This window comes from Phyllobates terribilis, unplaced genomic scaffold, assembly GCF_046119375.1.
Source record: "Phyllobates terribilis strain yellow unplaced genomic scaffold, ASM4611937v1 Scaffold_29__1_contigs__length_15306474, whole genome shotgun sequence".
Classification (NCBI taxonomy): domain Eukaryota; kingdom Metazoa; phylum Chordata; class Amphibia; order Anura; family Dendrobatidae; genus Phyllobates; species Phyllobates terribilis.
This window is the reverse complement of record NW_027362789.1, coordinates 14,241,587-14,254,817: the sequence shown is the minus strand read 5'-3', so window position 1 is coordinate 14,254,817 and position 13,231 is coordinate 14,241,587. Positions and strand designations below refer to the sequence as shown.

The following is a 13,231-nucleotide window of genomic DNA, read 5'->3' as shown; positions in this document are numbered from 1 at the left end:
AGAAGGTGAAGGATTTCACAGAAAAAAAAACAGTATAAAAAATCAGAACTGGCTAAGGCTCACCATTAATGTTAGAAAAATTAACACTTCCCACTTCAGGTAAGGGCATGATGAAGGTTGAAAGAAAAGCAATCTTAAATAGTGTGAATAAAACAAAAGCTTATTTAATGTTCATTCAAAAGTGGTTACAAAAATGAAGAAAAATAGTTCACAGCACACAAAAAGTAATATTTAGTTAGAAGAGAGAAAGGAAACAATTATAGGTTCTTACATATCCAGTCTTAGAAGCACGAGATGGTCCGTGATGGAGATTCTCAAGGTTATGAGATATCTGCCCCATTCATCTCTGCCTCTGCTTATATACCATCTTGCCTCATAGGCATACATTGAAGATTATTTTTACAGTTTCATAACCCAATATGGCGACTTGCTGATATATAAGTAGCTTCTACCATATTAGAACAAAACTAGTAAATAGTGAGGTATGTATTCTGACTACGTGCACATCACCTCATGTTGGTATATTTTAAACATACGGCTAGTGACCTTTAAATGATCATTAGTTATCCCCAAATAACCCATATTGACAGTTGAGGCAAAAGTCCTACAGAATTGACAAACAGATAGCAGGTGTCTCTACCAAAGTTCTTAGAATAACTCCAATCTTTCTCTAAAGTATTTGAATCTAAGCATGGTTAGAGCCTAAGCATGTTAACCCTAGAAGGCATGACCATAAAAATCTACACTTTCATATACCTGGGGCCTTTTAGGCCCGTGTGCAAATAACATGGAATAACTCAAACAAAAATGACAAACAACTATATACCTGAGGAATACCTAGAGTTTCAAAATTCTAACTAAAGTAATCTTGCAGAAAATAGAAAACAATTAACAGGGCGGGCATGCGAGGCCCCAGGTATGCGTTCTAGGGTTAAAGCTTATGTATATTTTTTTATCATTAAAGATTAATATTTTACATTTGAGTATGTGTCGGAGGTTAGAGATTCGCCTCCTATACAATTGGCAATAGCCAAAATTCTATAGCCAAGATGATAGGCTTATGCAAAATCAGATGGGTAAGGGAAAAAGTGGGGGGGGGGGGTTCTGGTTGGGAGAGTTTTTTGAAATCCTGGAAATGTGATGTTTTATTATATGTTATATTTTCTGTATCAAACACTCTGTAAGATTTGTTTTTGTTTTAAATAAAAATATAAAAATGTTTTTGGTTAAAAAAAAACAAACCTAACACTTATACATACCTCCGATGCTGGCGCCGTTCCAGTGGTGTCGGCATGTGCGGTCCTGGGGCACATGTGAGGTTGTTACGTCATGTGAGCCCAATAAGCACTGGAATCACTGTCCCCACCTTCAGAAAAATAGAACATCACAAGGAAATCTGAGAGCAGCCGCAGCACTGGCTTCATGTTGATGTTCAGTACGTCCGAAGGCGGGGACAGTGAAGTTGGCATGACTGAGAGCAGGGCTCATGTGATGTAACAACCCCGGGGAACGTGAGTCCTGACACCGCTGGAACGGCGCTGGCACAGGAGCAGAGTATGAGTGTTTTTATTTTAACTAGGCCAAACATGAGGAATGGCAAGGGGTTGTCCTACTAGTGGACAACTCCTTTATGAAGATACAATTTTCGGTTAAAACATTTCCAACATTCTGAACATAAAAAGGCTTCTCCCCTGTGTGATTTCTCTAAAGTTTATTAAGAGTTGATTTTCAAGGAAAACTTTCCCACATAAAGAATATAAAAAAGGCTACTACCCTGTGTGACTGCTCTGGTGACTAAGAAGAGATGCTCTCTTCACAAAACATTTCCCACATTCTGAACATGAAAAAGGCTTCTCCACTGTGTGGGTTCTCTGGTGGTTATCAAGAGAAGCTTTCCTGCTAAAACATCTCCCACATTCTGAACATGAAAAAGGCTTCTCCCCTGTATGAGTTATCTGATGTCTAACAAGTACAGATTTCTGGTTAAAACATTTCCCACATTCTGAACATGAAAAAGGCTTCTCCCCTGTGTGAATTGTCTGATGTTTGTCAAGATTTGATTTCTGTGTAAAACATTTCCCACATTCTGAACATGAAAAAGGTTTCTCTCCTGTGTGAGTTCTCTGGTGCTTAACAAGAGCTGATTTCTGGCTAAAACATTTCCCACATTCTGAACAGGAAAAAGGCTTCTCCCCTGTGTGAGTTCTCTGATGTGTAACAAGATCTAATTTCCGGTTAAAACAGTTCCCACATTCTGAACATGAAAAAGGCATCCTCCCTTTGTGAGTTCTCTGATGTGTAACAAGAGCTGATTTCTGGCTAAAACATTTCCCACATTCTGAACAGGAAAAAGGCTTCTCCCCTGTGTGAGTTCTCTGGTGACTAAGAAGACTTGATTTCTTGTTAAAACATTTCATACACTTGGAATAAGAAAAATTATTCTTTGCTGTGTAAATTTTTTGATGCTTAAGAAAAAACTTTTTTAGGGGAAAACTATTTCCATATTCTGACCGTGAAAATGGCTTCTTAGCTTTAGGAGCCATTAGTTCTTTAATGCTTATTTTGTGACTTTGATTTTCCTTAGTAGTCGGTAATGAATCAGAAGATAGGACCTCTTTCAAAGGATCAGATGACACATCTTTGCTGTAAAGGGATGATGGTATATCTGGAGTAATGGCATTCCCTTCAATTGTATCCTGTGGGATCTCAAGCTCATCTGATTTGAAAATTGAAGATGTCAGCTGTCCCTCTGATCTGGTACAGTCATCTGCCAAGAATAAAAAAATATTATATTTGAATAAAATAATCTTAAAATTTATATTTTTGAACATTTCTACTTAAACTGTCTGTAGAAATGGCAAGTTATTGACAGAATGACAGTGAATGACATTTCACAGTCTAATAGAAAACCTCATAGGATGAACCAGGAGAGCGCGGTGTTCAACTGTTTGTTCATTCTGCCTCCTAAATATGAATTATGCAAAAATGATATCAATAAAAATTTCTACTCATCACATAAAAAACAAGCCCCCACTCAGGTCCATCATCTGTCAATGGAAAAACAGAAATTTCCACATCATTAGTGCCTCAAAGGCGCTTGAAAAGCAACATGGCTTCCAATACAACCAATCCAGCAAAATCCGCTCTTCCAAAGTCAAATCTGCTCCCTACTTAACTCAAATGGAAAGCACCACACCCTGCTAAAGCTCATGCATATTGCCGGAAGCTGCCTGATACAGCCTTGTTCTCCTCTGGTTAAGTCCTCTGTGTTCAGCTCCCGTGTTGTGTATTTATTTCTTAGTTTCTTCTTGTGATCCCGGCCCGTTTACTGACTACTATTGTGTCTTCTGATTTTGTATTTTCTCTGCCCTCCTGGTTCTGATCAGGCCACCTGACTATTCTTCTTGTCATCTCACACCACAGAACAGCAGGCAACACCAAGTCCAAGCCTAGGGGTCTATGTGTAAGTACAGATCCATGTAGAGGGGTTAAAGGATGATGGGCAAAACTTTGACTATAGACAATAACACATCTAATGAAATGATAAAAAAAAGAGTAACTAGTGGTGAATACTCTCTGGGATAATTAAAGTATGCTTCTTGGTAGCTCCTGGCAATTTAAAATATAGTAAGGGCCAATATTTTCTGTCAAATGAGTCTCAAGAAGAAATATACATTTAATGACAACTTTTTATAATAGTGCAGAGCTGAGGTGTCTTAAATTTAGAACTCGGGCATTTGGAAGAGACAATGGAGACCATTTTTGAAAGACTACCAAGAATTACAGAGTTAAGTGAGGCAGGCCAATCCCACCACAATCAAACTATCATACAGAATTAACCTGTAAAAAAAAAAAGACAGAATAAAAAAACACGTTACATCCCCAACAAGAATGTATGTTTGGGGGAGGGGGGGGGCTCCAACACTAAACTAGAGTTGCACTTATTTATGGTAGACCGTTGGAGCTACTATGAGTCCTGACCAGAAGAGTAGAGAAAGTATTAGTGCCCCCAATTTAGGCTAAGTCAGCCACTGTGCATCAAACCTGCCTGTGTGACTGGCGTCCTATGCGAGCTTCATCTGTGGGCATCTTTAGTACTAGGCAACCATCCTCTCCATGAATTTGGTAGGTTTGTGAGTGGTTGCTCCATCAGTATTTTGCACCTGCGCTGCCCCCACCTTTATCATGGGGGTCTGCTGCATCCTGCTAGTGCATTTGTTATATGATTTGGTGTTGGTAAAGCTGTATCATTTTCTGTGATTTTTTTTTAATTTTGCTCTATGTTAGCCGTCATTATTCACCAGGACAATAACAGTTCATAGTCTAATAGAAAACGTCTTAAGATGAACCAGTAGATCGTAGTGTTCAACTGTTTGTTAATTCTGTCTCCCAAATATGGAATAAAAAGCCACCAAACAATGTTACGTAGGTGAAATAATACCAATAAAAACTTCTACTCATCTCACAAAAAATAAGTCCCCAGTCAGGGACTGTCAATCAGTCCATCTGTCAATAGAAAACCAGAGGTTTCCACATTAGTGGCTCAAAGACTTTTGAAAAGCAACATGGCTTCCATAAACCAATCCAATAATATCTGCTCCCCCAAAGTCAAATCTCCCCCTCACTTCTGAGCCTTGCAGTGTGCCCAAGCCACATTTAGCATCCATGTATTTGACATTACTATAGTGAGAAGAACCCACTTAATTTACGGTGTGTGTCTCCTGGAGAACAATCTGGGCACTATGTGTTGGGTAATGAAATTATATATTTGTAATTTTCACTCTCCAACATCCACTACGTGCTAATTTCTGGAAAGTGCCTGTGGAGTCAAAATAGTCCTATAGATTATTTCACTGAGGGTTATAATTTCCAAAATGGAGCCACTTTATGGGGATTTCTACTGCTCTGGTTTTCTGCAATTTGGTCACATTTGGGCTTCTGCAAATGGTGTGTCCCATCTGCTCCGGAATCTGCTCCTGCGACGTCTGCTTCTGTCACCAGGAGCCGCCTTATTCATCCTGCAGGTGGCGCTGGTGATGGAGGAGACGTCAGAACCAGAAGCTCTGGGCGGTACAGCTTCTGTCCAGCCACTAAGATTAGGATTGCTGGGACCTGAAATACCATCCAGTCTGCCAGTATGGGTGTGTGTGCTGTCCAGCTGGAGTAATCTGCTCCCTGCTTCAGCCAACTGGAAAGCACCGCACCCTGCTAAAGCTGGAAGCATATTGCCGGAAACTAAAACACAGCAAAATAGGGCAGCAGTGTTTACCTGCCCAGATCTTCATAACTAAATGCACTACCAGGGTGCAACAAACCCACATAAAGATAGTGCCTGAGGGGCCTGAGGAAAAGGCTGAAATGGACGGGAAAGTGATGAAACAGAATGGGAAGAGCCTGGAGAATGTGCCTGCATGCATTTCTGACTCACATATGGTTTCTGGGAAGTTTGTAGCAATGTTACGCCACTTTTACAGACACACAAGAACAACTACCAAACCTAACCTAAATTACATTTAACAGGCCAAAAAGGTTAAGAAACAGTTTTTCCTGCACAATCACTTGTATATAGGGCTAAATAAACCAGAGAAACCAAAAAATGTCCCTTTTAGCGTTTGTTCACACATAATGTGGCTTTTTTTCGCCTTTTACAATTTGGAGGGCCCTGACTTATACATTTTGTAGGTCCCTCTGTCATACATCATTTTTCAGTTCGCTATTCCCCAGCACTTTACAAGCACAGCTAGAACGTACTAGTAGGTATGTAGATCTTTTGAGAGGCCTCAGGTGGCTCTGTAACATGCGTTTTGGAGGGACAGCTGTTACTTAGACATTTGGGCGGTCCCTCCATCATTGACACTCAGATAGTGGAATACATATTCCATAGCAGTTTACAATGTGCCCATTGTAGCGTTGGGTTGACCCTCTTCCTCCTACTCCACCACCATGTGATACTGCAGCCCTAACTTCAAATGTTCAGAGGGTCTGCAGTAAGCAGGAAAGCTGAGTTTTGTGAGAGCCCTCGTGTGGCCCTGTAACATACATTTTGAAGTGCCCTCCTCTAGAAATTTTGGAGGTGCCTGTTGTGTACATCTGAGAGTGCCCTCACTTATTCATATTGTAGGGCCCTCACTATTATGTAACTAATTTAAGGGCAGAGACTACAGTGAAAATGGCCAAGAGACATGGAGTACTAGAAGGTAGCAGTGCGGACTACGACCCTCAGGTCAGCCTACAGTTGCTGTCATGGCTATGCGTGCCAACAGTCCAGGTCGGATCAGTGGACTCACCATCGATCGCCTCGTCTTCAATCTCATCCTCCTTCCCAGTTGATATTGTAGGCTGACCTTATGGCAACTGTGTCTCATCATCATCAGCCTCCACCACTGGAGACAGTAAATTACGTTCCTCCAAGTGGCTTTCTTCTGGTCGTAGGTCCTCAAATACTTGAGCATCAACGCACGCCACCTCCTCTTGTCCCTCTTCAATGCTGCATGGTGATAGGCCAGAGCCAACCAAAGGATACGTACCAAACAGGTCCTCGGAGTGGCCAAGCTTGAGGTCATATGTCTCCTGTGACTGATAATGGTTGGAGGAAGGAGAACCAGCTTCAGGATTGGAAGGGCCAGCCATCGTGTATCCACAGTAGACTGTGTGGTCGTGGAAGTTTTGGTGCTTCTTGACAAATGCATAGAGGCCTTGTCTGCTATCCAAGGCAGAATCTGCTCTAGCTCTTCTGGCTTCAGCACACGTTTACGTTCCAGACCGGGAACTTTTTCCAGGAACATAATGGATGTATCAAGCTTCTTCTGACCTGACACAGATTGAGTGCCTTCTCACGCACCACTGACAACACCACGTCCACGTCCCTGAACAACAGGCTTTTTTTGGCATTTTGGGTTTTGTTGACAGATTTTCAGATGTTGATGGCACAAGGCAAGCTAGCTGTCACAGCCAAATAGTGAGTCAACCATGATTCAGCCCATAGGACTAAATTTTACAAACCCTATGCAGATTGTGCAGTGGACAAACCAGGACAGTATTCCTACTCCAGCCTAACTACTATTTGTGATTGGAGACATTTGGGATGGTGGCTTCCCAAATAGTGGTTAAAATGGCCTGGTGCATGCTTTTAGGAGGCAGTAGGAAATGTATGGACTACTGCTTTGTGTAGGACACTCAATGATTTTTAAAGTGGACTAATATGGACAGAAGGCAGGCTGACACCCCAAAATAGCGGTTACAATGGGCTGGTGCGTGCTTCTTTTGTAGCAGGCAGTAGGAAATGTTTGGACTACTGCTTTGCGTAGGGCACCAAACACCTTTTTAAGTGGACTGTTGTGTGTCTTCAGCTCTGAAAAGAGCTATTTTTTGGTGGTATTATGGAGCTAGTGAGCGGCTCCTTTAAACACAGAACTATTATACACTGCAGGTAGCCCTTAAAAAGGCTTTTGTTTTATCAAGAGGTCTAAGCACTCTCCCTAGCAGCTCAGCGATCTCTCCCTAGGCTATTACAATGCAGGCTCCAGATGCAATGTGCACAAAATGGCGGCGGCAGGGCTTAAATAGACCCCATGACGCTGGGCAGCCAGCCAATCACAGTAATGCCACAACCAAGATATCTGTGGCATTAATGTGATTGATTAAGAAGCCCAGCATGTTTAGTGGCTGCAAAGGAGGCGCCAAAACTGCAGGGCGGGACATCCGAATATAGCGAAGCGAGTACACAAATACTCGCAGAATAACATACATACAGATAATTATAGGCCGTGTGTATTCAGTCCTGTCTATTACCTGGAGATGTGAGGGGCTGGGGAACCTCCATCATGATGTCTTTGTACAAATCTTTATGTCCTTCTAAATACTCCCACTCCTCCATGGAGAAATAGACAGAGACATCCTGACATCTTATAGGAACCTGACACATACAATGATACAGTCATCTCCTTGATCCTTTCATAGCGTTACCGTATAATGTCCCAGCATTCCCAGCAGTGTCACCTCTCCAGTCAGCAGCTCAATCGTCTTGTAGGTGAGTTCTAGGATCTTCTGGTCATTGATGTCCTCATGTATCAGGGGGTGAGATGGAGCCCCGGTGATTGGGCTCAGGGGTCTTTCCCATCCCTCAGATACAGGGGCCTGACAGTGCTCACTAGAGATCTTCTTCACTACTGTGTAATCCTGGTTATGGAGAGACAAATTATTAAATCTCACTACAGACATTTCCAGGGTCCTCACCTCTCCAGTTCTCTCCATCTGTTACTCCCATAGATAAGAATGATGTAATATGACGTCATCAGAATCTCTCACCTCTCCAGTAAGCTGGAAGAGGATCTCTAGGGTGAGGTGCAATATCCTCTCCGCCATCTTGTCTCTGTCCATATCCATCTTTGATGGGTCCATAAGGAAAATTCTCTTAAATAGAAGATCTTCACTGAGAGGATCTGATATTGTAGGGACCTGAATGAGAAGATGATGAGCAAATGTAACATCATAAAAATCCTGTGTAATAATACAATTACTGGAGATAATAAGGGAAACATATGAGGAGATATATCATTTTACAGTATTTAGTTTTCTGCTTTACATCTAGTAATAAAATCTATATATTTTTGGCCACAGACAACAAGCAGTTTCTTTCTTGGAGTCTGTAGCTGAACTCGTTTCTCAAAGACTCATCTTCCATAAAGCTAATTCTCGTCTCATTTAAAAACACTGCAATCGGCATTAGCAATACTGCAGCAGATATTCATTACACGTGACATGAGAAATAATTACTTCATGAATAGGACGACATCTTCATCTTCTACTAAGGCTCAAGAAACATATTTAGCCAGAGTGCTTCACTGACTACATCTCCACTGGCCGTCTATATGAATGTTTCCCGTCTTCCCCGGACTGTAATCTTCTATCACGTTAGATCTCATGTCTGATTCACACACAGAAGTTTGAGGCTTTCACACATGGCAAGGTTTTTAATATTATACAGAGTAGAACTATCTCGAATGGGTGCACCTTGCCATGGTGAGATAGCTTTCATGCTATTTTTTGATCAAAAACAGTGTTGATAAGAACCCTATTTTATTTAAATGCACTTTTGCTTTTTATTTATTTATTTACAGCAGGATTTATGATCATTTTTCTTTATAGATTTTTTCTGATTTATGGCCATAGTAAACATGTATTTATGTGCTGCATGGATACCAATTTAAACCAAGTTCAAAATCTGTGTTTTTTCACGGGCACCATAGAGGCCGTGTGGGCCGACGCTATGGATGATACACCCCTAACTATCATTTGGTAAAAATCTCATAGGTCCTGGATTCATTAGTACCTGCACCAAGAATGGGGCTGAGTATTTATTAAAGGGAATCCACTCCACCGTCTACCCCACGGCTGATGAAAGGGAATCTGTCACCCCCTGGGACTTATCTGACCTCTAATATGGGCATACAGGTGATAGAAATGTAAATCTATACTTACCTGTATACCTCATATTAGAGGTCTGTTTGCTGTGAAAAGGCTTTTTATTCAGTGAAGATTCCGATTCTTGCGGGTCGGTGGACGGGAAGAAATGCCCTTTGACGTGTAGTCACCATGTCCAGGTCCCGCGCACTTCACTTTTTACGGAAGGCTGTACTAGGCAATCATAGTGCTGCAGGGATCTTGTGCACAGGCGCTGGCGAGTCATGGTGACTTCCCGGCGCCTGGGCTCAAGATCCCTGCAGTACTATAACTGCATAGTACACAGTACAAGTTCACTACTAACGTAAAAAGCACGCAGTCGCGGGATCTGGACATGGTGACTGCACGTCACAGGGCACTGTGATGTGCAGGGGAGGTGGGAAATATTTTAATTAACACAGTAGGCGGGGATTTCTTCCCGTCCCTCGGCCAGCAAGCATTGGAATCTTCACTGAATAAAAAGCCATTTCACAGCAAAAAAACCTCTAATATGAGGCATAGATGTATAGATTCACATTGCTATCACCTGTATGCCCATAGTAGAGGTCAGATAAGTCCCAGGGGGTGACAGATTCCCTTTAATCAGCCGTGGGGTAATCATAAAACCAGATACGTATCAAGGTACTGTAAGGTGGCTAATGGTCGCATAGTCAAAGGGAGGTATGTGTCACAGAGATGGCTAGTCTCTGTGATGTAACCCGGAGTGTTTCTCTAGGAAACAAGCTGGGGTAGCATCTAGTGTCCTGGCTTGGTCTGAAGACAAACATACACAGGAGAATGGCCGTAGTTATAATTCCACACCAGCGTGCATCTAGGATCATTGTCCGCGATTGCGCATGCCTAGATGTCTGTGCTCCACACCGGAGCGCATATGATATTGGATTGCATTCCATCAACAGAAAAATCCTATCTCTGAGATCAGCGTCATGTGAGACTAAAAACAAGTATTGCACATCCTCCCATCATGCAATAGGCATTTAGATCTACTTTATCACGACAGAAAATATGGGATGGTGGCCCACAGTATATTCCTAAATGGTCATATTTGACCCTCATTGCATAATTAGAGATACACAAGGAACACCGCACTTGTTAGTTACTAAACAGTATAAGTGGGATATAACTGATAAGAAATAATTCTGATATAGAAGCTCAGATCTCTCGATGAAGTAAAACAATATGTGAACCTCATTCACAGGGAACTGAGTAGAAATGGGTAGAGTATAAAATCCAAAAATGTAATCCAGAATGGGGCTGTATTCATACAAAACAGGCATAGGAAATTTGCTCATTCAGTCCCTTAGGGGCTCGTGAATCCAGTCTGGAAATCCACTCGCTTTCCTTTTTGACTATACATGTATTGAGATCACCTCCTCTCACATTGGGTTTAACCACCTCAATGATACAAAAGGAGATGTCTCCGGTTTCACCTCAATGTACATTGTTCATGTGTCTCACTAATGGGGTGTTCCGAACATGGCATATGTCGCCCAAATGCCCCCTACCCTCCTCCTATACTCCCTCTTGGTCATGCATACATAATCTAGGACAGGTGCATGTGGCCATATATAAAAGTCCTGAGGTGTTACAGTTGGAATAATCCCTCTGGAAAAAGATTTTACCTGTAGAGGAACTCGAGAAAGATTTACATGGTCTCATCCAATTATATATACAACTTTCTCCAGATTCTTCTATCCAGCCAAGTCCACTTGGGTGCAGGTTTTTATAGAAAATATGCACTAAACGGTCCCTAATTGACCAACTCTTTCTGAAACTTATTGTGGGAGTAGATCCCACAGCACCCTCAGGTCCAGGTCGGCCAGGGTTTTCTGAGGATATTAAAGATATGGTCACTCTGATTCTCGTAGGTTCCTATTACTCGTGTTATCCCATCTTTTTCTTGCTCTCTTGGTTAGGTATGGAGGAGTGTCTATCTCTCACGATTTTCTGCAAACAATCGTGCGGAATCCAAAATGTACTGTGGGTACCTTTTTCCTTGAATCTGGTGTTCATGTCTATTGCCTGTATATTAATATCTGTGACATTAGAGCAGTCTCTTCTCAACAGTAAAAATTGTCCCTTTGATATTGCTTTTTTTTAAGGAGGATGGGGTGGTGACTATCCAACTTCAATTGTTTATTAGTGCTTGTAGGTTTATGATAGATGAGTGTACCTATGGTCTTATCCCATACTTTCTTGACTGGTACATTCAGGAAAGGCAACTGGTAATATTTAACCTCTGATATAAATCTAAGGCCCACTCTATTGATGTTGAGTTCCCTAACAAATTCAATAAACTTTTCACTCGTCCCTGACCAGATTAGAAAAATTTTGTGAATATATCTATACCATACCCCAATATATGGTTGCCACCACTTATGATCATCCCTGAGTATTGTGGTTTCCTCCCACCATCCCAGGAACAGGTTAGCATAAGAGGGGGCACAGAGGCGCCCCATCACAGTACCCCTGAGCTGGTGGAAGTACTTCCTGTCAAAAAGAAAGAAGTTATGAGTAAGAGTGAATTTTAGAAGATCCTCCATGAAGTCATTATGTCTGCTACACTCTATTGACCTCGATTTCAAGAAACGTCTTACTCCTCTGATACCATCCTCATGCGGTATATTACTGTACAAAGCCTCGATATCTAGTAAGGCCGGCTCCCCTACATGCATGTATACATGCTCGAGGGTATACATGTAGGGGAGCAGGCAAAGGGAAAACCATTTCCTAGAGGGATTATTCCAACAGCAGGACCTTAGGGGGTACTGGGGGAACATTATACTGGGGGGGGGGGGGCATCATACACACTGCATAAGGGGCATAATGTGGGCATTACACTGTGTGGGGGCATCATACATCCTGCATAAGGGGTATAATGGGGGCATTACACTGTGTGGGGGCATCATACATCCTGCATAAGGGGTATAATGGGGGCATTACACTGTGTGGGGGCATCATACATACTGCATAAGGGGCATAATGGGGGCATTACACTGTGGGGCAGTAAAGGGGTCCTGTACTATGAGAACAATATGTTTCCTCCCTTCCTGTCTCCATAGTTGGGTCGTATGTATCTATTACAGGAAACAGAACAAAAACCTTATGATTCTTATAAAGGGGCAACACAAGACTCCAAAAGAGTCTCCGTGCTGAAGGGGTTAATGCCCCCTGCGCCCAGTAATGGGGTCTCCACATACCTCCACCTGCAGAGCCGCCACCACATATATGGCTGCTCTGTGCGCACAGGAGCTGTGATGAGGTCACAGGAGGGGAGGAGTCAGGGGTCACATGATCAGGGGCCTCAGTGGATGCAGGACTCTGCTGTGCTGGTTGTCATGGTGCTGGATGAGCTGAAGTTTATGTGTGGGGTCAGGAGGGGTTTACAGTGTGAATGTAGCAGAGCCGTGTGTGTACGAGGTGTACGGAGCAGAGCCGTGTGTGTACGAGGTGTACGGAGCAGAGCCGCGTGTGTACGAGGTGTACGGAGCGGAGCCGCGTGTGTACGAGGCGTACGGAGCGGAGCCGTGTGTGTACGGGGTGTACGGAGCGGAGCCGCGTGTGTACGAGGTGTACGGAGCGGAGCCGCGTGTGTACAAGGTGTACGGAGCAGAGCCGCGTGTGTACAAGGTGTACGGAGCGGAGCCGCGCGTGTACGAGGTGTACGAAGCGGAGCCGCGTGTGTACGCAGCAGAGCCGCGTGTGTACGAGGTGTACGGAGCAGAGCCGCGTGTGTATGAGGTGTACGGAGCGGAGCCGTGTGTGTACG

General features: G+C 42.9%; 2 protein-coding genes across 3 annotated transcripts in view; both read right to left on the bottom strand.

Moving 5' to 3' along the window:
- LOC141178644 (uncharacterized) overlaps positions 1-13,231 on the bottom strand; it is a 1,052,471-nt gene that overhangs the window by 847,311 nt on the left and 191,929 nt on the right. The gene's annotated exons all lie outside the window — the stretch shown is intronic.
- On the bottom strand, positions 140-12,747 carry LOC141178642 (uncharacterized). 2 transcript variants are annotated; one of them, XM_073660531.1, is made up of 5 exons: positions 12,663-12,747; positions 8,308-8,457; positions 7,999-8,178; positions 7,792-7,915; positions 140-2,767 (listed from the first exon to the last, which is right to left on the bottom strand). In XM_073660531.1, the coding sequence occupies exons 2-5, from the start codon at positions 8,398-8,400 to the stop codon at positions 1,770-1,772; spliced, it is 1,395 nt and encodes a 464-aa protein (XP_073516632.1). In that variant the 5' UTR covers positions 8,401-8,457; positions 12,663-12,747; the 3' UTR covers positions 140-1,769. The 2 variants fall into 2 exon arrangements, with proteins under 2 accessions (XP_073516632.1, XP_073516631.1); XM_073660530.1 differs by lacking the exon at positions 12,663-12,747 and adding an exon at positions 11,817-11,948.